This window comes from Pleuronectes platessa, chromosome 9 (genome assembly GCF_947347685.1).
Source record: "Pleuronectes platessa chromosome 9, fPlePla1.1, whole genome shotgun sequence".
NCBI classification, from domain to species: Eukaryota; Metazoa; Chordata; class Actinopteri; order Pleuronectiformes; family Pleuronectidae; genus Pleuronectes; species Pleuronectes platessa.
Genome location: NC_070634.1, coordinates 6,916,244 through 6,937,867, shown reverse-complemented (window position 1 = coordinate 6,937,867; position 21,624 = coordinate 6,916,244). Strand labels below are relative to the sequence as shown.

Genomic DNA, 21,624 nt, shown 5'->3' with positions numbered 1-21,624 from the left:
ACGAGACGAGCACTGGTGGAGGTACAGCAGGCCCAAAGCCTAGCAGGTTACATCATCTACCTTTTAAAATCAATTATATACTAAATCATTGCATTCATGAAATAATTTATTGAAATTTAAAAACAGTGGCTTTGTGTGTTCATAATATAAACAATTATAAAAGACAAAAACTAATAGTAGATTTGAAAATCTGTCTTTCTTTTTATAATCATGATTAACAATACAGACCAACATATTATTTGAATTGTGTGTTTACAGAGTTTTACTTTAAATTGGAGGAGCCTTTTATTGTGAAGGTGTTTTCTAATCTAACAGAGGTTAGTTTGAATTCAGAAAGTATCATTGGAAGAAACAGATACCGACTCAACATTCGTCCATGGTCAGAACAGGAATAATTAAATTTGAAACAGTAACAACTTTTCCAGTGTCCATTTTATCCAGACTTTATTATTGTAAATTAAATGTGATGTAGGCTTTTGGTTCAAGAAAACAAAACACCTCTGAACAGCTATAGACAAACTGTTTAGCAGATTAACTAACATAAAAAAAACCTGAGTGTATTAGAGATTCATGGCAGAAAATGTATGAAGACAGAAAAAAAACTAGATATTTTATAAACATACTGACACGCAACTGGTGATTGATTCAGTTTAATTCATTGTAATGAAACTAATTGAACCAAACACTTAAAAAAAAATAGGTCCCATTTAAAGACAGTTAGCTGCTCAGGTCACAAAGCACCACCATTCAACCATCTCTGACACAGAAATTACTGTAAACAGTTTGTGATTATGAAGATAATCAAAAAAAAATGGATCCATAACTTGTAGCCATGTTTAACATCTCAATAAAACAATTATTGGTCAGTAATCAGTAGTTCACATTTGGTCTATCTGCAGCTGCTTTAAAAATCATCCATTAGACAAAACACTCATTCATTGTTGATCCTCATGTTGTCAAGAACAAGAGACCACTTCAGAAGTGTCACTGATTGATTAACAGGAAGACTAAAGAAGTCAAATGATGTTTGAGGATTACACTATAAGACCTGTTCCGTAAGAAACTGCATAATTATAATGTTAAGACGAACTAGTTATAAATACACTGAAGCTTTGGTCAAAATAAGTATAAAGTCTTTACAGTCATGTAAAGTAGAGAACATCTCAATCAGTCCGTCTTTTCTCGTGCCTCCTTCTTCCTCCAGGTAATCACAGCCTCCTGGGAAATGCGTAGTAAGACGACTCCGACACACACCGTTGTTAAACCACAAAGCATGGCAAGGCAGTCGGTCAAAGTTAGCGCAGTCCACTCTTTGAAGAGCAGAGCAGAGGCGAGAATCACAGTGGACGTGAAGGTCACATAGTAAATGGCCTCGAACATGTTGGAGCTGAAACTCTCCAAGGCCTTATTGATGTAGAAGAACTGGATGAGGATGCTGACAGCCAGCGTCCCCAGCAAGCCCAGGAAGAGAGCCAAGGCTCTGCTGCTCAGCGGCCCTTCACCAAACATGTCTGGGGCCACCAGGCCAAGTCCTTTGCTGCATGGAACAGTGAAGCTGCCCAGGAGGGAACATATAGACACATACACCATGATGTTTGATGAGCCGTGAGCCGGAGCGATCCACGTGATTAGAGTGATCAGGAGCAGGACCACAAGGACGGCATACGTTACAAACACTGTGGGATGACAAAGTCGTTAAGTCATTATAATGCATTTTCATGAGAAGTAAGAAAGCAGCTCGAATTGAAATGTCAACCTGGGTCTGACAGCCTCTCCTCCAGCTCCAGTCTTGATGTCACAGCCTCTGATTTAGGTGCATGAAGGATGAGCATGACTGAGCCGCAGCAGCACAAAACACAGCCAAGTTTCCCCAGGATGTTCAAATGCTCCTTCAAGATCCAAGACGCCAGCACAGCCCTGCACCACATAAACACAGCATCCCGTTACACACACAGAAACCCCTGGAAGACATTACACGGTGCAGCCATGTTCTAGTTTGACTGTTCACCCGCTATCTTCACATTATGACGGCTCGCAATCATGCTACCAAAATTATTTACACAACCTGAAATTGTATTAATGATGGTGATGATCATTATTAATACAGGGTTTCTGCAGTTTTCACAGTGTTGAATTGGACTTTTCAGGACCATGTGGAATGCAGTTATTATACATTATTATGTTTATCAGTAAAACCAGGTACAAAGAACTAGCTATATTTGATAAGTACATGTACTTGTACTTCCAAACTGTATAAAGGAATAATTCCAAGCTATAATAATTGGTTAATATGAGCTAGAATGATTAGATTAACTAACAAAAAGGTTTTTTAATTAATTTCAAATTTTTACGAGTGGTTTGATAAAATACTTGCAAATCATGAGACAATAAACTTTACTTTCTTTACAGAAAGTGAAAAATGTTTGCAGATTATCATCACTGCGTAAAATAAACAAGCAATTTGAACATGTCACCTTGGACCCTTAGAAACTTTTTTTTGTATTACTTTCTGAAACTCTGATGATGTTTATTGATAAATCGTGATGACGACAATCCATGTGGCTTTACAAAAAGTAATGAGATAAGACCAAATCCAAATCATTATATATGTGTGTGTGTATGTGTGCGTGTCTGTGTGTTAACTACATCTTTTTGGATGACAAAAAACCTCCTCACACTCACCTTTTATTGTTATTACTCACTGTGGTTAGTTGAAAATAAGATTTAATAATATTAGATTAGATAAAACAAAACGTTTTTTAATCCAGAAGGAAATACTTGAGTCAGATCTGGCTCCAAAGTTACAATAACAATTTTTTTTATAAAATAACCACTTAAATTTAAAAAATAATAATAGTATAAAAAACATGATTGGAAAAAAAGCATCTCAAGAATAATGAGGAGTAAGAGATAAACAGGGCCTAAATATGTTATATATATAACTAAAATGTTAAAAAAATTATAAGAATATAGAAAATAAACTTCAAACTCAACAAAATAAAAATTGGAAAATGTGTACTACAAGTGACCAATGAAAATAAAGTAATGCAAATAAGGATATGAATATAATACTATAGATAGATAGAATCCTTTAATAGTCCCACAGTGGGGAAATTTGAGGATATACTTGACATTATTGGAAGTGATATTGATATTGTACAAGTTGTTGTACATGTTGAAATGTAATATTGCATTTAAAGCAATAAGTTCACTGTATCCTGTTCTAGTTGGTCAAAACATATCCCAACCTCAACCTGACGGTGTCTTTAAGAAGTAGGGACACATTTCTCACCCGAACAACACTCCGAGGGCTCCTAGTGGTGTAACTATCACAGCAGGGGCCGCGTTGTATGCCAGGAAATTCCCAATCTGACCAATAATCACTGATGAGGTTCATAAAAAGATGCGTCAGCAGATTTAGACTCCAACATGAATGGAAAACAAGAGAAAGGGGGCATGGAGCACCGAACTCTACTGACTGAACTGTGCATCTTCAGTCGCCAGATGGCGCCATACTCACTGGCCAGTGTACCACTCCACCACAGCACATCGGTGAGGTAGGAGCCCCCTACAGGAAACACAGGGAACAGTTCAGTTTGATCGTCTCTCTGCAGATCATTAATATCATTTGATGGCTTCCATCGCTTGTACCCGGCTGTTAGGATTAATCACACAGTCTACCTCTGTCCCGGGAGCGTAATATCCCCTTTCTCTGCAGCACAAATGTCGACCCATTGATGACACTTGATATCACAGCTATTAGTATCCCGGTAACTGGAAGAGAACTGGCGCTTGGATCCGAGTCAACCGCCATGACTGCGTCTTTATATAAAGTCTATGATGTCTGCGCCTGTCTCTCATTTGTTTTTAACTGTTAGCGGCTAGCTGCTAGCTGTTAGCTTCACTGCAGAGTCCACTGTGCACAGTCACATGATGGTGCGCATGCGCGGTCCCTCCTGCACCAGGGCGCTCTGTCCCAGTTGTTCTGCAGGTTGCGTTCTCATAGAAGCCGGTTTATATGTGCATCACATGTCCAGGGAATGATCCTATGAGCTGCTTCAACTGTCACCTCCACCCTGCACCGACACTCTGATACAAAGAGTAATGTCACACTGACGCTCCAGAGGCTGTCACATCACACAAACCCACACTACTGTTGAAGACACAACACACTTTTGTTTGTTTTATCTGATGTTCAGAACCCTGAACATGTGATGTGTTACTTGAACGCTGGGTGGAGCACAAGGGTTAACGGGTGAGTGGGACGAGGCCTGTGTGATCGGCTCTGTGATTACACTGTGTTAAACTAGATTTGCTATTGGTAACTGGACTGTGATGAATTAGGATATGCACTGGTTCTTATGTGCTTATGAATGCAATGATGATGATGAACAACATTGTCAGTGTTGTGGCGTAAATAAATGGATAATATATATATATATATATTCGTATATATTTGGGGGATTGCAAATGGTAAGAACATTTTAATTAATCTAATCGCTAAACAAGGACTAAGTTAAAAAAAAAATAGACATTATGTTGGACTTGCTGCTATAGTGCTTTTGAGCAAGGCATTAAATCCTCAAAGGAGTTTTTTTTCCTTCTTTTTCTTCTCTACAGGTTAGTAGATGGATGGATAGATAGACAGACAGACAGATAGACAGACAGACAGACAGACAGACGGGCAGACAGACAGATAGCATTGCAAAGTTTAAATACTATGCCTGGACTGAAGTGGACCTTAACTTTCCACATTAAATCAAAAGGGATAAATACGTGAAAGTCTCATAACAAAGACTACATTTACAATATCAGCAGACAGACAGCAGTCACATTATACAATATTAAAATAAAAATAAATTTCATTAAATTAAGTTAACTTGTAATGTTATGGCACTTTACATGATGGTGATTGTGAAATAAATAAAGTTCAGAGTTAAACAGAGTTAAACAACCATCAAATAATAACTAAACCCCTCCACCCGCTCCTGGGGACAACAGCGCCCTCTAGCCGGATGTTTGTTATCCAACCCCGCCCCACCCAAGTCCCGCCTCGAATCCAAAAAGGAGCGCACAGTTTACCACACAGGTCAACACGAGTGGGCGGGGTTAAACTGTTAGCGGCAGCCGGACCGCCTCGCAACAGAAGCTCCGCCTCGCCGGGCTGTGTCGGTCCACATCAGTCGCGTTCAATCCTCCAGCTACGACTACGTAAATTGTTTCCATGCCTCGTGCCTCAGTGGAGCTGTCAATCACAGCCATGATGAAGGACTGAGTGATGCAGCAGAGCAGCAGAGGGGACGAGCGGAGCCCGAGCAGAGACTGCAGGTACCCGCTGCTTCAGGCCGACCCGCGGCCCGTCGGCTGTGCGGAGCGCGGCTGACGCTGCTCGGTGCACTGTCATGTCACCGTGCGCGAGCAGAGCGGCTGCAGCCCGCTAACGCCGTGTTGGTATTAGCTGTGGAGCAGGCTAAGTTGTTAGCCTGTAGCTACAGAGCTAACGTGAGCCCTGCGTTAGCCGCTGCGTTATGAGCGCAGTGGTGCGGTGTCAGTGAGCGAGAGGAGGCGTGGGGGGGTTGTGTGTGTGTCGTTATATGTGATAATTATGTTATTTTCACGTAGTGAAGGTGGATGAAGACCTTGTCCTTGCTAGCTCGCAAAGCTAAGGTAGTGTCGTTCACTGCGATGGTCTCATTTGTCGTTCTAGTTCTGGACACATCTGTGGCCTCAGCGTTAAACATCTAAAAGAAGCTAATGCAGGGTTTCACCTGCACGTCACAGGGATGTTGTAAACATGACTGTGTACACACAACCGGGGAAGGCTCAGAGCCTATGGAGTATGCATTGTAACGTTGCATTAACAGAAACATTCTTGACTAAATGAAATCAAACGTATTTTAGATGATGTATACATTTAGTTTGTGTATTTAAAGACTCAGCACTGAAGATCCTAATGTTCTAGTCGTGTGTTTCTAAATAATCGGGTCGCTGTTCCCTTTTGTTTACACTTGAGTGATGACACAGGTTTTTCATGTTTCTTTTCCATGACTGAGAGAGTTCACCTGTTTACTACTGGACGGTAGTGCGAGTCTTTATCTTATAATAGATTGTGTTCACCTTGTATTTGATCTAAATCAAGTGATACTAGCAACGTGTTCCTAACAGTCACTTCGTTTTAATGAGCTAAGCCCTCATTGATCTGCAGTCACTTAAGAATGTCACTTATCACTAGCTACATGTCATCCAACTGTGGGTTTGTGAATTTGTGCTTTAACACAGCTTCTCATCTCTTTCTTCTTGTAGGCTGGCTGCGTTTGCAGCCAGGAGAGGGGAGGGGAAGATGCCTTCTCCGTCTTTTAGCCTCGACGCTCAGATGAGATTTCATGATAAATGGCTGAAGATAGACTTACAGGTACATGTTTCCTCATAATGAAATGTCTTCATGTAGGTTTATGGGTTCAGTCAGATGACACGGAGGTGAAGTGACAGTTATTCAAGTTAGACTAATTCTATTACTGTTCTATTTTGTACACATCCTTAGGGCACACAACTTCATTCCCCACTGTTGTCAGTGAGGCTTTGTTGCATTATGTTGAGGCTAATGAATGTCATGTATTATCCTTTTTTCCCTCAAACAAATTGTACTCTGATGCTTATTACCTGGGTGGCATGTGCTCAGTTGTGTAATAAACTGAAACACCTGATCTCTGAGGGCATGTCTGCAGCCACTGTCGTGGGAGCTGTATCAAGCCGCTTGCAAAGATGATTATAGTTTTTCATGTGCAGTTTTTGTATCTTGTAATAACATGGCAGGTAAAACTGTATTATTGTCAATTCTCATCTTAGTTGTGAAAACAAACTCATGTTGGAGGTAATTTCTGGGATGGGTTTTATGATGAATGTTGAGGCGGCTGTGAGACTGAATTGACTCTCATACTACACAACAGACTGCTGTCTGCTCTCACCTCCACCATCTGCAGCCTGTCTGGACTAGAAAATTAGTTTACACTACAAATGAGGAACGAAATGAGGAAAGGGTGTCAATGTTTTCCTGTCAGTTGCAATCTGCAGTACTGAAGGTGCCTTTAGTGTCTGGTCTAATGTTGTTGGTGACCTAACATGTTTTTGACATTTAAGACATTAGATCTGTGAAAGGAAGAGCTGGCTTTTCACTTGAGAGTACTTCTTAGTAAAGCAAAGCTGTGGATGAATGGTGTCACACTAAGGCAATGACATATAATGTATCCTTGATTCATTTCGATTATGGGGATCATGCATATGTTTTCTTCAGTAGTAGTTTGTTTTAATTCATTTTGGTTTATTAATACAGAATACAAAAAACACATTGTTTTTAAGGATTAATTGTGGTCACATTAGATCTATTTCAGCTGCAGTTATTTCAGTGATGTCATCAAACAGTGATGGTACCTGTCACTGACACAGTTATGCAGAATTTTCAAAGCAAACACTTGCATAAAGATCGCATGAATATAAATCTAACGTTTAAAAGTGTGGACTGATTTTTGGTTTCTGAATTCCTTTGGCAGCGGGCATTTTCTCCGGAGGGACTAAGTGAGATGTGGAATGAAATGGTAAAAGATGAGGAGATAACATTCAACGGAGAAGAATCAGCTCACCCAGGTCTGTCACTGTGCGATTACACTATTCATGTAGCTTCTTATGTTTCTGACAGCTTCACATGCTGCTGCCATCTGTTTATAACAACCTGGTACATTTATACATACGGATGGGGTGCTTTAAACTAAAGCCGATGTGTGATTTTCAAATTTTTTTCCTCTCTTAGAAGATTGCGACTGCTTTGGAACTCAGAAGAAGGATGAACCCAACGACAAAGAAAAGAAAGAAGAGGAGGAGACGGCAGCATCTGTCCATCACTCCATCATTGAGTCCTGGGACTGGGGGCGGCAACCAGGTGAGCGTGCATCCTGAAGCAAGTGAAACCTACAAGGAATGCTGTTGCTGCAAACTACAATGTGTCCCTGTTTTCCTGGTATAGTTCTTGTTATGTTAAACCTTCTTGTTTCCACATAGGGCCACTAAGCTCATGGTTTCACAAGACCTAGATGTTGACTAGATGCATTGATACCGACCATTTCGACACATGGTCATCATCTGTATTTGTTAGTGTCAAGTCTGTCAGGCCCTGCTGATGTGCACATGTGTTGCTGTCACGTGAGTTGGGGAAACTCTTAAATGACAACTTGCAGGCCGCGGGAGTGAGAGGTTATTTTTACCCCTCCGGAGAGTAATCTTGGTAGGTGTCATAATGTGGTCCAGTGAGGGGTAGTGTCTCTCACCCAAGCCGTGTTTACTAGAGGGACTGGGTGGGACAGTGTTGTGCTGGTGTCAGATAAGCATTGGGTCGGGGATGGTCTACTGCCTCATGAATTTTGGCTTTGCTTCTAGCTGCTTGGCTACTTTTCTCTTATTGTGTGGACTGAGCACAGACATCACACAGGTGTAACTGTACAGTGTGTGTAACTGGATCACTACATGACCAAGTCATTGATGCTTTAAGTTCAAACAGCATACTTGGTGCTTTTCCACTGAGCGCTCAGAAATCTGTAATATGTCGACCTCAGCAGTTCTAGCCCAGACCCGAGCTATTGTTTTGAAATCAGGATGGTCCAGAGACACATGGCAGATTTACTCAGATTTACTCTTTTGCATATGAAATCAACCTTTCTGAATTAATCATCCTCTTTGAATGAATACTTCTATAGTACAAGTTACTTTTTAGCTTTGATAATGTATAATACATAGTAAGCGACTTTGTCTGACTGGGATACATATCTGTTTTGACAGCCGAGGACAGCTGACTCTTATGAGGCTCATACAACCTCAGGCCAGTTTGGCTTATATAAAGCTTAAGTGGATTTGCGACTGGCTATTTTGGCCCTTCTTGTCCTCCCTGCAGCGCTTCTGTGTAGACACATAATAAGCATTTTATTCCTGAACCAAATCAGGACAAAGGACTAGTTGTGATGAAGGCTGGTGGGGGGGGGGATTTTAAATATGGTGCATTAGCTTTCTTTTCGGAGAGGTCTATAAGTGATATGCTCAGTGTCACAGGACCCTTTATGAAACACTGTTTTTGCTCTTGGTGTTATTAGGTACTGCGCTGTGACGATAATGAGATGATCTTTAAAAAAATGTATTGAGTCATTTCATCATTTATTGATGTTCACGTGTTAACTTAAAACTCCCTGGGTCTTTTAAACTTTAGAGTGAAATAAACTAAATTTAACACAGCATTGCATTTTAAATAATTAAAATTTTGAAGAATGTTAATAGAATGGACAAATATTCTGTTATGTTTTGTTATTTTAAAATGATTTGATATCCAAATGTCTTAGTGGGTTTTGTGGAATTCTTTTTACAGCACAGTAGACAATTATTCCTTAAGGTCAAACAAACTCGTGTGATGTTTTTGTTTAGTATTTTGATAACCATGCTGAAATCGTGGGATAATTTATATTGCTTGTATATTCTGCGTATTCACTGTTCATGTATTTTGGGCCACTTTCTCAAAATCACTTGCAAATCTCAGAAGTAAAACCTTGATCAAACATAATATTAATAATACAATGACAATGTATCTGGCTTGTCTAATCATAAAAGAAATGTAACATATCTGGGCAATTCAGATTTATTGTGAATTGTTTTGTACTTGTTAATTGTTGTGGATGATAATTCTTTTCATTGCTCATTTTCCTGTGTGTCTAGATGAGATTGAATTGAAGGATTGTCTGATGGTCCTGGTTGACGATCAACAGAAGCTCTCAGCTCTAATGGCCAAAAGCACTCTTTCTGCCCAACGCCTGCGCCAGCGCCTGGTCATCCTGGAGCGCTACCTCATCTCTCTAAGCCACAGCATGATGGAGGAGAAATATGAGGTCCGCTGGAAGACGGCCCCCAGCCCACAACTGCCTGCTGCTGACAATAAGAGGTAAAAAAAAAAAAAAACATTGCTAGAGATTAGCGCGTTGTATCTGTGGTTACTTCTGCCACCTCACTGCAGGAATGTTGAAGGTGAGATGAATCAGAGATTTGACTGTGCAAGTGGTTAGTCCTATGATGACTGGTGATGTGTCCAGGATGAACCCAGCTTCCTACTCTCCTAAGCTGTTATCACCTGGATAATGTCTGGACCATTGGGTCGGGACATTACCTGGACTTTGCCCTTCAAATATGAAGAATGCAGTAGGGCTGCATGATATATCAAATGAACTGTATATCAACGTGCACACTAGACGTATCGCAAAAGACAGCAAAAACTGGTATAAATGCTGTTTTATGCACCATCATTCACACACTGTGTGTCAATATATTTGGCCAATCAGATGGAACCCTGGTGCCTTAGATGATAAATTAAAGACATTCAGATCATTGACGGGTTTTTCATTCAGTGAATCATTGTCGGAAAATAAGAATAAGTAGAGAACAGAGAGAAAACAGCGATTTGATTGAGCGAGGCGGCTGCATCAAATCTCGCTCAGCCTCCTCCAACTAAACTCTACTGTAGACATTTCCAGTAGTCACGTTTGTCCCGAGTTAAATTCATCACTATGAGCGGTTGTTTATATAAAATACATGTGAAGCTTATTAATGATCCTAGAACATGGTGGTTGGGTGTGGAGGTCTCCCTCTCTGCTGATGTTTCTGACACGCTACATTTTGAAAGTTGATTTGTTTGCCGCCTCATTATAAACACTGATCATCACATAATGATCGATACTTTTATTACTGAGTTTAATCTTTCTTCATAGCAACGCATGCATCAGCCGTTCACTCTCACTTACTCAGTCTCACACACACACATACATACTCACACACACACACACACACACACACATACACACACAAACACACACAATGTGATCTGTGATCGGACTGAAGTTAAGTCCATGTCTGAAAGCAGCTTTACTGCACTAATGTATATGAATTAAATGTAGCTCTAACTGCAACTTGACTGGTTGGTGGAGGCATACAGCTTTAAATCTCAAATCCATGTTTCCTCTTTAGCACACGATAGTGTGTATCTTGTGTGTATGATATACCATATGTAGCACTTCCTTGTTGTCTAGTGTTCTGCTGTGTTCCACACTTGTTCATATATGAATGAGTATAACAACATTTAATATACTTTGAATGTCACTTACGAATTGACACAATTTGAGTTGATCCCATTGTTGTTGACTTTGTCATTTCAGCCCTCGTCCAGTCAGTAAGGGCGTTGAAGGTTTGGCCAGAGTCGGCTCCAGGGCAGCTCTCTCTTTTGCCTTTGCCTTCCTGCGTCGGGCCTGGAGATCAGGTAAGAATGTGACGGTACTCTAACAATGAAGGCCTTTGGCCCCTTAGCAATGATGACTGCTGTCACAGTAATGGATATTGTCTCAACAGCTGTTGATGAATGTGTTGCACCATTTAACAAGCTGCCCGTAGAAATTAACTCTTGGACACCATGAACCCAACATATTTCGCAATGATCTGTTTTAAGTAACATATTTCGCAATGCAAAATTTTTAGCTACTGCCAGTGCTAAAAATATCACATTGCAAAAGATGTTGGGTTTGTGGTGTCCACGAGTTGAAGGACTGCAGGAGTTAATGCAGGACAGAGCCTGGGTGTCATGTTGGAAAAACAACACTCTGTGATGTGAATCTATTTAACCTGAAAATTATCATTTGGTTACATGTAGCTCTGAATCTTCATGCAGCTGGAACTTCATGCAGCTGAAAATAAAAAAGGTGGATAGATTTGGAACTATCAGTTATCAATGTTAGTCATAGGTGTTTAAAAATGCATACATTTTTCATTTCAGGATTTACTTAAAGGTTCAGTGTGTAAGATATTTTAGGTGAAAGGGATGTTTTGGCAGAAATTAAATTTATAATAAATCCTATGAGGTTTTCACAAGTGTGTTTCATGTAAATTTTCTTTAACCTAATATGGGTCCTTTATATTTAAATACTGTATGTTTACATCAGGAGCAGGTCCTCTCTACAGAGAGAGGCTGCCGTGTTTTACAGTAGCCTAGACTGGACAAACTAAACACCTACGTTTTTAGGACAACTGAAGGCTCTTTTTTTATGTTTGGAACAGGAGGGGGAGGTGAGGGGTATTCAGTTGCAACTTGCAATTACACCATAATATGTCACTAAATTCTACACACTGAACCTTTAATGTAGTTTAACGTAATGTATTCTAGTAAAACAGTCCAGTGCAACAACACTTCAGACTATGACGTAATCTGATCAAATTAACAGCTTTGGCAGAGCTGTGTTTGTTTAAAAGTTCTTCATTTTCAGCTTTGCAAGTACAGATGCTGTTTTTTTTTTTTAATCATGCACTGATGTGAGGTTGAGAGCTGCCTATCCACAGGGACTGGGTTGGAACAAAGAGCTGGCCTCTTGTCTGTAGCCTTCCTGTAATATGAGCAGTGCGTGCACACACACTCACTCCTAAGCCTCTCATCCTCAGTCTAGCTGTGTTCCTGGAATACACTGTAAGAACAACAGAAGTGTAACAATGTGCGCTTTCACTCACCGCCTGCTGAGTGAAAATTTGTCCAAATGCTGGGGAGATATAAAGAGATTTTAGTGGGACTGTAACAGGCAAGACCAGAAACAGTCAATATGATCGGTTGCTGGTGAAATTTGCTGCTTGAAGGTTTTATCCCATAAATTCATGCAGGATGGAATGGGCTCACATTCAGCGAGTATCTCAGATTGAATAAGTGATTTAAAATAGTTATCCTATACCATTTCCCTAAATACTAAAGAAAATTTGTTTTGGACCAACTTGTGGTCAGTTTGCAATATATGTGTCATTATATGCTTATGTGCATTAACTGCTTTGTAATTTTAGATTTAGGAATATATTGTAAATCTTAATTTCTATAAATTCCACATTTGTGCGGTGACTAGGTCTGTTAAACTGTTTATAATGTTTATATCTCAGGGTAACCTTTATATTGCGCTGCGTATAAATGCTACATTCAATTTAGTAAATGGATAACTGATGTGCTTTGTTTCAGGAGATGATGCAGATCTTTGCAGTGAGCTTCTCCAGGAGTCTCTGGATGCCCTGCGAGCACTGCCAGAGGCCACACTGTTTGATGAGGGAACTGTGTCATCAGTGTGGCTGGAGGTTGTTGAGAGAGCCACCAAATTCCTCAGGTTTGTTTTTTTTAGGGTTGTTGTCCTGACCAGTGGAACATGGTGATCAGACAAACATACAACCTCTAAAACCTGTTTGGTTAATTTTTGTGTGTCACCAGTTGCATCCAGATCCATTTATTTGAAAAAAAGGATAATTTGTCAAATTCAGGTTAGCAATACTTAGTTTAGCCATTTTCAAACATTAAATCTGGAGTATATCTGCGGAATGACATCTGGACTTCCTCCGGAGTTCGTCTTTCACACATGAACATCGCAGCAGCAGTTTCTCTGCTTAGATGCATTCAAATCAAAATATAAATCTACAATAAAGCAACGGTGCAAAACACCAAGTTGGAGATCAAGTTAATATGATTGAGCCGACAGTCTAGGTATGGGAATTATCGGAAACACTGCACGCAACACAAGCCTTTACTTCTGCAGTGTCTGGTGTGATCAGTATCACTGATGTTGTTATGAGTGTCTGTAAAAACATTCTACATCGTGGCAGTACAAAAAAAATATAACATATATATGATCATCTTGATGATTCCCAATGCTTGTCTCTTTTTGGGACTAGTGACGTACATGGAAGTGCCGCCACCAAAGGCAACATTCCTTTACAGGACCAGCACCTAGTCCTGGCCATCCTGCTGGAGCTGGCTGTGCAGAGGGGCACTCTCAGGTAACCACACACTCTCCATAACTGTTTATTTGCTATCCTGTTATCACACTGCAGTTGAAATGCACTTGTTCTTCTTAACTTCTCACTTTCCCCTCTCATCTTCATGTTGTTCCAGTCAGCTGCTGTCTGCTGTTCTGTTACTGCTGCGTCTGTGGGAAAGTGGCACAAGAGAAATGGACAACGAGCGCTCCACCCAGGGAACCAGCGCTCCTCTACTACCCCTCCTGCAGCGCTTTCAGAACATACACACCAGCAAGGAAGAGCCCATTCCTGAAGAGGAAGCTGAGGTGACAACTTCCTCTATATCTCACTAGCAGTTCAGATCTATACCAAACAAATATTGGAAATGGAACAGTGTCCCTTTTCTCTATACTTTTAAAATAACAAGAATCCTTTCAATCAAAATGTTTGAGTTGTGTTGCTTAGCTAGGGTCTTGCTGCCCCCCTTTTAAAAAATACATGGATCTCTGTCCCCCTATACCCGATTGAGAAAAAAATCTAATTAGTTCTCTGGTTAATTTCTGTGATTTCTAGATCCTGACAGCACCTTTGAGTCCAAATGAGAGTTTCCTGCGCTACTTGACCTTGCCTCAGGATAACGAATTAGCCATTGACCTTCGCCAAACAGCTGTTGTGATCATGGCCCACCTGGATCGCTTGGCTTCTCCTTGCAGCCCTCCACAGTGCAACTCTCCCACGTCACACAAGGTGAAGACTCTTTTATTTAGTGGCAAAAGTTAACAGATTTGTTAGTTTTTTGTTATTGCATGTTATGCTACTTCTGGAATTTCATGATTGTTTAACGATCTTTGTGCTAGTTACTGTATGTCTGTGATGTGCCCCCTATTAACTGGTATTAGTATGGTGGGATAAACATGGTCACCTTCAGACTTAACCCAAGTAAGAATCCTTTTGTGGGAAAAAGTAGGAAGAGCAGTTAATCAAATGTGATGGTTATGTAAAACACCTAACCATAAAAAATGAACATGTATGGCATAACAAATTCAATTTTCATGGTCATGTATTTTTGCTAGAGGAGATGTCTCAGCAAACAATCATGTGACTGACTTTGTGTCCTTATCGGACCTTGTTTCTTCCAGGGATCCTTACAGGAGGTGATTTCATGGGGCCTGTTGGGTTGGAAGCTTTATCCCAATCTCAGTGGACCCATTCAGTGCAAAGCCCTGTCCAGCCTCGGAGTCACACAAATTGTCTGTTCAGAGAAAGGCTTTCTCATCCTGTCGCGCAGCAGTGCTGTCTACACTCAGAACTACAAGAGCACAACCCTGGTCAGTTGTGTAATGCAGTTATTTTCGGTCAAGCAATCTACACCTGCCAAATAAACATCCTTTATTCTGCTAAAGATTAAGTCACTAAATTATTATGTTGCAGGCTCCTATTCTGATGCACTTTCTGAGCTCCAGAAAGATTGTGAAGCTCGCAGCTCATCCTGATGGGCAGCACTACTTGGCCCTGTCAGCCAACGGGGAGGTGTTCTCCTGGGGCTGCGGTGATGGTGGCCGCCTTGGACATGGAGACACAACGTAAGTTACATGAGAATACCCTGGTTGATATTTCAATTCCTCAGAGGTCATCCAGTTTGATGTTTCCCCCTTGTCACATAATATCAAATAATTGTGATAAGAGTGAGAGAATTAATTAAAAATCGGTTCTTTGATACAGGACTTTGTAAGTGACATTTACAAAAAGCAGATTTAGCTCCATTACATTTTTGATCAACCAGATGGTGAAAACATGGATTGCATTACTCTCCAAATCTAGGACATTCCTATCAATGTTTTATGATTTATAGATCAAAAGAGCTGAGCTGACCTGAATATCTCTGTTTTAGACAAGAATGAAAACATCAAGAAGGGACAGTTCTATGAATAGAATTTGTGTTATTAATAATTCCTAAAAATATAAACCGTTCACCAAAATGAAGGTTACTTAAAGGCCTATTGTTTTTTCCCCAAATTATTAAAATAATTTGAGAATAGTACTTCAGTGCTCTATCATATCTGTCTCTTATCAGGTATCTTGAAGAGCCTGCAGTGATCATAGCCTTCAATGGGAAACAGACAGGAAAGCACGTGGTCCATATTGCTTGCGGAAGCACATACAGCGCTGCTGTCACGGCTGATGGCGAGCTCTACACTTGGGGCAGAGGGAACTATGGTCGACTGGGCCACGGTGAGTCCTTCTCCACTGAACCTGCAGTACACTGCCTTGCTTTGATGTAATTCTTGTTGGTGTGTGTGATATATCTATGAAAATGGGTTCGTCATTTGATGGGGTTTTAGGCTCCAGCGAGGATCAGACTACGCCCATGCTAGTGACAGCACTGAAGGGACTGAAGGTGATGGATGTGGCATGTGGAAGTGGTGATGCACAAACACTTGCTGTGACAGAAAATGGTAAGAATAGTGGTTGTTGGCTGGAACTTTCACCATAGAAAGCTCTCGCATTACCCAAACTATCACAGTATTATTTATAATTCACTTACTTTTTTGTTTCCATAGGTCAGGTTTGGTCCTGGGGAGATGGAGACTACGGCAAACTGGGCCGCGGTGGCAGTGACGGCTGCAAGACGCCCAAACTTGTGGAGAAGCTTCAGGACCTGGACATAGTGAAGGTGTGCTGCGGCAGCCAGTTTTCAGTGGCCCTCACCAAAGATGGCCAAGTGTACACCTGGGGAAAAGGAGACAATCAACGACTCGGTCATGGCTCTGATGAGCACGTCCGCTACCCAAAGTTACTTGACAGTTTAGAGGGTGAGTTGCCTATAAATTGAAAATCGTCAGTAGTTTTTTTTAATGCAAATACTGATTTCTGTCTTTTTTTGTATGCAATCAGGGAAGAAAGTTGTGGATATTGCTGTGGGATCTACCCACTGCTTAGCCCTGACAGACGATGGAGAGGTGCACAGTTGGGGCAGCAACGATAAACTTCAGCACTTTGATACACTCTTTTCTAACAAGAAGCAGCCCAAAGCCCTGCCAGGGCTCAACTCCAAACAAATTATGGGGATCTCCTGTGGCCCAGGACAGGTAATATACAGGACTGTCTTTCCAATAGTTATAATGAGTGTAGATAGATTCAACACCGAGCATTTGTTTGTTTTCAGAGCTTTGCCTGGTCCTCATGCTCAGAGTGGTCGGTTGGGCAGCGTGTGCCCTTCGTAGTGGACGTATGTCCCATGTCCTTTGAGCAGCTGGACCTGCTCCTGAGGCAGGTCAGCGAGGGAATGGATGGCAGCTCAGACTGGCCTCCCCCGCAGGAGAAAGAGTGTATGGTAGTAGCCACGCTCAACCTGCTCAGGCTCCAGGTAGGCAGTGGTCTATCAACAGATCGGACTCTTCTCTAACGCAGAGTTTAACTCATGACTCTGCCTCGTTATTTCTAACATCTCAGTTTATCGTAAAAACAACAGCAGATAACCCTTCTGAAATATTCCCTCTCTGTCCATAGCTCCATGCCGCAATCAGTAACCAGGTAAATCCAGAGGAGTTGGGATTAGGGCTTGGCAGTGTGCTGCTCAACAACCTGAAACAAACAGTGGTAGTATTAGCTAGCAATGCTGGGGTGCTCAATACAGTGCAAGCAGCTGCCCAGGCTGTCCTCCAAAGTGGCTGGTCAGTGCTGCTGCCCACTGCGGAGGAAAGAGCGAGGGCATTATCCTCACTTCTGCCTAATGCTGGTGAGTGAAAATCCCAACATTTGCTAATACTGATGAAACACTTGGTAGTCCATTAATTCTGTTAATTTGCATGTGCACAGAATACAAGATAGGGATGGGTGGATTGAAGTTTTATTTATTTATTTCAGCATCTGGAAATGAGATGAGTGTGAGTGCGGGTCGTCGCTTCATGATCGACCTGCTGGTCAGCAGCTTAATGGCTGATGGAGGGTTGGAATCTGCACTGAATGCAGCCATCACTGCTGAGATACAGGTCTGTGTGTGTTATCACTCCATTATTTTTACAAAATGTTGATGGAGATTTGCCTTTGGCCTGAGAGGCTGATTTAAAATGAAAGACTCCAAAAGCCAGGTTTCAAGGTTATTTTTCAGTCAGCTATTTGGTCTAAAACAATTAGACTCGTTGTACAGTAAATGACAGATTTCTGTTTGCAAATAACTGTTATTCAGTTTTTTCCCTCTTTGTTTTTCCCACTCATGTTTTTCATGACAGGATATTGAAGCCAAGAAGGAGGCTCAGAAAGAGAAGGAGATCGATGAGCAGGAGGCCAATGCCTCCACCATGCACCGTTGTCGCACCATGCTGGACAAAGATCTTATCAACACCGGCATCTACGAGTCAGCAGGGAAACAAAGCCTGCCTCTCGTGCAACTTGTACAGCAGCTGTTGAGGTGCATTCACTTTGCCTGAATTTATAGTGTAGACTGTACAGCATAACCCCTCACTGCCATCCAACAGATTTACATTTTCGTTTCCCCAGGAACATTGCTTCCCAGACCATCGCAAGGTTGAAGGATGTTGCTTGCCGCATATCCAACTATTTAGAGGCAGAGCATGTCAGCAAGGAACGCTCTGCATCTCTCGACCTGCTGCTGCGCTTCCAGAGGCTGCTTGTTAGCAAACTCTACCTGGGAGTCAGTGGCACAGAGAATGTGAATGGATACAGTGAGTCATTCTTTCTACCCAAATGCTTTCTCTACTCATCCTGGATTAAAAAAGGCTTCATATAAGAAACATGTGATTCCTCTGTTTTTGCAGATCCAGAGCTTCTCGGTGTTGGTTCACTGTTAAAGAAATACATAGCTCTTTTATGTACGCACATTGGAGACATCCTCCCAGTGGCGACAAGTATTGCCTCTACTGGTCGCCGCCATTTTGCTGAGGTCTCTCGTGTTATAGAAGGAGATCTAACTGGTAATTTCCTCTTGCAGAAATGTGTGTGCAGGATGAGAATTACATCTTTTAAAATGCTCTAAAAGATGGCTTTCTGTCTTTTCACTTGTAGGAGTCCTTCTGCCTGAGTTGGTGGTGTCCATCGTCCTCCTCCTCACCATTGATGCAGGTCTGATGCAGGAGACTGGTTCTATCCCTCTCCTTGCTGGACTCCTTGAGCACCTCGACCGTTTCAATCACCTGGCTCCAGGCCATGAGAGGGACGATAATGAGGATCTGGCATGGCCGGGCATTATGGGTAAAACACTGACAGTATAGCTGCTCTCAGACATGTACATAACTTCGGAGATCCTCCGCATTTCCTCCCACAAAATGGCTTAGCTTACATGTCCCTGAAGTGGATTTATTAGAATCAAGATTGTAAATTTGATGGTTATTCACACTTTTATGATTTGAGCGTAACTAGATCTTATTCTGCTGTGGCAGGGTCCTTCTTCACAGGTCAAAGTTCCAAGAACAATGAAGAAGTTTCCCTCATTCGCAAGGCTGACCTGGAGAATCACAACAAAGACGGTGGTTTCTGGACAGTAATAGATGGAAAGGTCTATGACATCAAGGACTTCCAGGCTCAGTCCCAGTCGTTAGCAGGAAACAGTATCCTGGGTAATGATACAAATAAACCTTTATTGTGTCAAATTCCATGAAGTTTTTACAGATTGTATAAATAAGTTTTATCTTGTCGTATCTTTCACAGCTCAGTTTGCAGGAGAGGACCCTGTGGTTGCTTTGGAAGCTGCTCTGCAGTTTGAAGACACCAGAGAGTCGATGCAGGTCTTTTGTGTTGGCCAGTATATGGAGGTACCAGCTAATCCAATGTTTAATTTTTTCTACATTGTAAATTCTTACTATCATTGGTTCTAATCTTATTATATTTGATCATTTACAGCCTAACCAGGAGACGGTCACCACTCCAGACCTCAGCAGTCTGTCCTCCCCTCTTATTGACACAGAGAGGAACCTGGGACTGCTACTGGGACTCCACGCCTCCTACCTGGCCAAGAGCACTCCCCTGTCCCCCATTGAGCTTGAATGTGCCAGTGGGTTTCATGATTTTTAAACCAACCTTGTTTGAAGATTCAGATGTTGGTCTCCATTTGAAAAAACTGCAATTAATTTGAACTCAAATTCTTCATCTATTTGCACAGAATGGCTCCAGTCCTCCATTTTCTCTGGGGGTCTTCAAACCAGTCAGATCCACTATAACTACAATGAAGAGAAGGATGAAGACCACTGCACCTCCCTCGGAACAACCACTCCAGACAAAGCCAAACTCTACTCCCGAAGAATAACCCTCAGTGACCATGCGCAGCCTTTCCTGCAGGCCATCGCTGACAACACCACTCAGGACCACACTGTGAAGGTACAAGCACGAGACAAATGAGACAGTGATCATGAAGCCAAAGGATGGAGTCATGCTTTCACCTTCTCTTTTTGTTTGTGACATTATAGGACTTCCTATGCCAAATTGAACGTTGCTGTAAGCAGTACCATCTTATTACACCCATCACCTTCCCCCTGGAACACCCTGTGGAGGAAGTTGGCCGCCTGCTGCTCTGCTGCCTGCTCAAACATCAAGACCTCGGTAGCCTAGCAACTGGACTTTGAGTTTTGAGGAGCAAATATAGGCTCTTTTTTTATTCGCTAAAATGTTGTCGTTATTATTGTTTAGTTTTTTTTCATATTTCAGTTTAGTCTTTCCTTTCTGCAACTGCACAATATCCCGTACTATTATTTTTTACAGCAATTTGACCAATAATCTCCACCTGTCACAGGTCACATTGCTCTTTCACTTGTCAGTCAATTTGCCTTGGGAGTGGACCAAGGGAAGCAGAGGTCCCTCCCTAAATCTGTGATTGATGTGTGTCGCATGGTCTACCAGGCAAAGTGTTCTCTAATCAAGGTATGATTCCTGCTTCATGATAATGAAATACTCAAATATTCTGCTGGTAACTTGTGGTACACAGGAGAATAGATGAAGAGCAGGGTTTAAATGACATGTCGGCTTTGTTCCTATTATTTTAGACCCATCAGGAGCAAGGACGCTCATACAAAGAGGTGTGTGCCCCTGTCATTGAGCGTCTGCGATTCCTCTTTAATGAGCTGCGTCCAGCCGTAAGCAGCGACCTGTCCATAGTGTCCAAACTGAAGCAGCTGAGCTCTCAGCCCCGCTGGAGGAGGATCACCCAGAAACTAATCAGGGACCGAAGGAAAAAAAGAGGTGTGTTATTCAAAACCCACAACAAAGTGATGAAAGTTTAGCGATATTAAAACATTTTCTGAACTAAATCTATTCTATTGTTTTAGTGCCTAAGAAGTCAGATTCGGCTGACATTGAAGAGCCAAAGCTGGAAAATGAAGGGACCAATGAAGAAGAACTTGATGTCAACATCAGCCCCACAACTGCGGATAGAAAATCACCCGCCAGCAAGACATCCAAGGTTTTTTATTGAGCTATATTTTTACAAGATCTGACGAGGTTGAAGAATAAAACACACAACACATGTTTATCAAAACTCATTTTTATTTTCCATTAAGATGGCTTGCTTGTTGCTGTCAATGTTAGCATTAACAGTTGTTTACAGTGCAAACTGACATTCCTGTATCTTTTATAATTTTTACAGCAAGACAAATGGCAGCCGATTTTAAACACCGTGGCCCATGTTCAGAAGTACCGGTGGCTGAAACACAGTGTTGTCGGGGTCTTCTCCAAGTCCAGCCTTATGTCAACAATAGTGGAGTTTGTACTGAAAGAAGAGCCTCTGGATGTAGAAAAGATGAGGAAGTGCCTTCTGAAACAGGTGACAGTTTATGAAAGGAGGTGATC

The 21,624-nt window shown here is 41.6% G+C and overlaps 2 protein-coding genes across 7 annotated transcripts in view; one reads left to right on the top strand and one right to left on the bottom strand.

Annotated features, from left to right (window-relative positions):
- Positions 1-177: 177 nt before the first annotated feature.
- On the bottom strand, positions 178-3,965 carry nipa1 (NIPA magnesium transporter 1). The gene is made up of 5 exons (XM_053429807.1): positions 3,682-3,965; positions 3,521-3,568; positions 3,293-3,383; positions 1,757-1,917; positions 178-1,676 (listed from the first exon to the last, which is right to left on the bottom strand). Exons 1-5 carry the CDS (start codon positions 3,812-3,814, stop codon positions 1,168-1,170), a joined length of 942 nt encoding a protein of 313 aa, XP_053285782.1. The 5' UTR covers positions 3,815-3,965; the 3' UTR covers positions 178-1,167.
- Positions 3,966-5,161: 1,196 nt separating this feature from the next.
- herc2 (HECT and RLD domain containing E3 ubiquitin protein ligase 2) overlaps positions 5,162-21,624 on the top strand; it is a 42,755-nt gene continuing 26,292 nt past the window's right edge. For 3 of the 6 annotated variants that reach the window (XM_053429802.1, XM_053429804.1, XM_053429801.1), the window contains exons 1-32: positions 5,162-5,328; positions 6,304-6,412; positions 7,548-7,641; positions 7,805-7,933; positions 9,748-9,970; positions 11,235-11,335; positions 13,061-13,202; positions 13,762-13,866; positions 13,982-14,153; positions 14,401-14,574; positions 14,967-15,155; positions 15,259-15,410; positions 15,902-16,059; positions 16,170-16,283; positions 16,389-16,640; positions 16,723-16,916; positions 16,994-17,194; positions 17,338-17,566; positions 17,695-17,819; positions 18,060-18,238; positions 18,328-18,512; positions 18,606-18,761; positions 18,853-19,038; positions 19,227-19,403; positions 19,495-19,598; positions 19,687-19,837; positions 19,946-20,160; positions 20,250-20,382; positions 20,573-20,700; positions 20,823-21,018; positions 21,105-21,238; positions 21,422-21,598. In XM_053429802.1, the coding sequence (XP_053285777.1) occupies positions 5,279-5,328; positions 6,304-6,412; positions 7,548-7,641; positions 7,805-7,933; positions 9,748-9,970; positions 11,235-11,335; positions 13,061-13,202; positions 13,762-13,866; positions 13,982-14,153; positions 14,401-14,574; positions 14,967-15,155; positions 15,259-15,410; positions 15,902-16,059; positions 16,170-16,283; positions 16,389-16,640; positions 16,723-16,916; positions 16,994-17,194; positions 17,338-17,566; positions 17,695-17,819; positions 18,060-18,238; positions 18,328-18,512; positions 18,606-18,761; positions 18,853-19,038; positions 19,227-19,403; positions 19,495-19,598; positions 19,687-19,837; positions 19,946-20,160; positions 20,250-20,382; positions 20,573-20,700; positions 20,823-21,018; positions 21,105-21,238; positions 21,422-21,598 (5,034 nt within the window). In that variant the 5' untranslated portion in view covers positions 5,162-5,278. Of the gene's footprint in view, positions 5,329-5,554; positions 5,668-6,303; positions 6,413-7,547; positions 7,642-7,804; positions 7,934-9,747; positions 9,971-11,234; positions 11,336-13,060; positions 13,203-13,761; positions 13,867-13,981; positions 14,154-14,400; positions 14,575-14,966; positions 15,156-15,258; positions 15,411-15,901; positions 16,060-16,169; positions 16,284-16,388; positions 16,641-16,722; positions 16,917-16,993; positions 17,195-17,337; positions 17,567-17,694; positions 17,820-18,059; positions 18,239-18,327; positions 18,513-18,605; positions 18,762-18,852; positions 19,039-19,226; positions 19,404-19,494; positions 19,599-19,686; positions 19,838-19,945; positions 20,161-20,249; positions 20,383-20,572; positions 20,701-20,822; positions 21,019-21,104; positions 21,239-21,421; positions 21,599-21,624 lie in introns of those variants that run through there. The other 3 variants (XM_053429803.1, XM_053429805.1, XM_053429806.1) reach the window with 3 other exon arrangements.

What these genes read in the sequence shown, in the direction of transcription:
- nipa1 (XM_053429807.1), bottom strand. Translation starts at nt 3,814, where the DNA reads ATGGCGGTTGACTCGGATCCAAGCGCCAGTTCTCTTCCAGTTACCGGG. An exon ending in ATTACGCTCCCGGGACAGAG is followed by an intron (nt 3,569 to 3,681) that starts GTAGACTGTGTG and finishes TGTTTCCTGTAG; the next exon opens with GGGGCTCCTACCTCACCGAT. An exon ending in GTGGAGTGGTACACTGGCCA is followed by an intron (nt 3,384 to 3,520) that starts GTGAGTATGGCG and finishes GAACCTCATCAG; the next exon opens with TGATTATTGGTCAGATTGGG.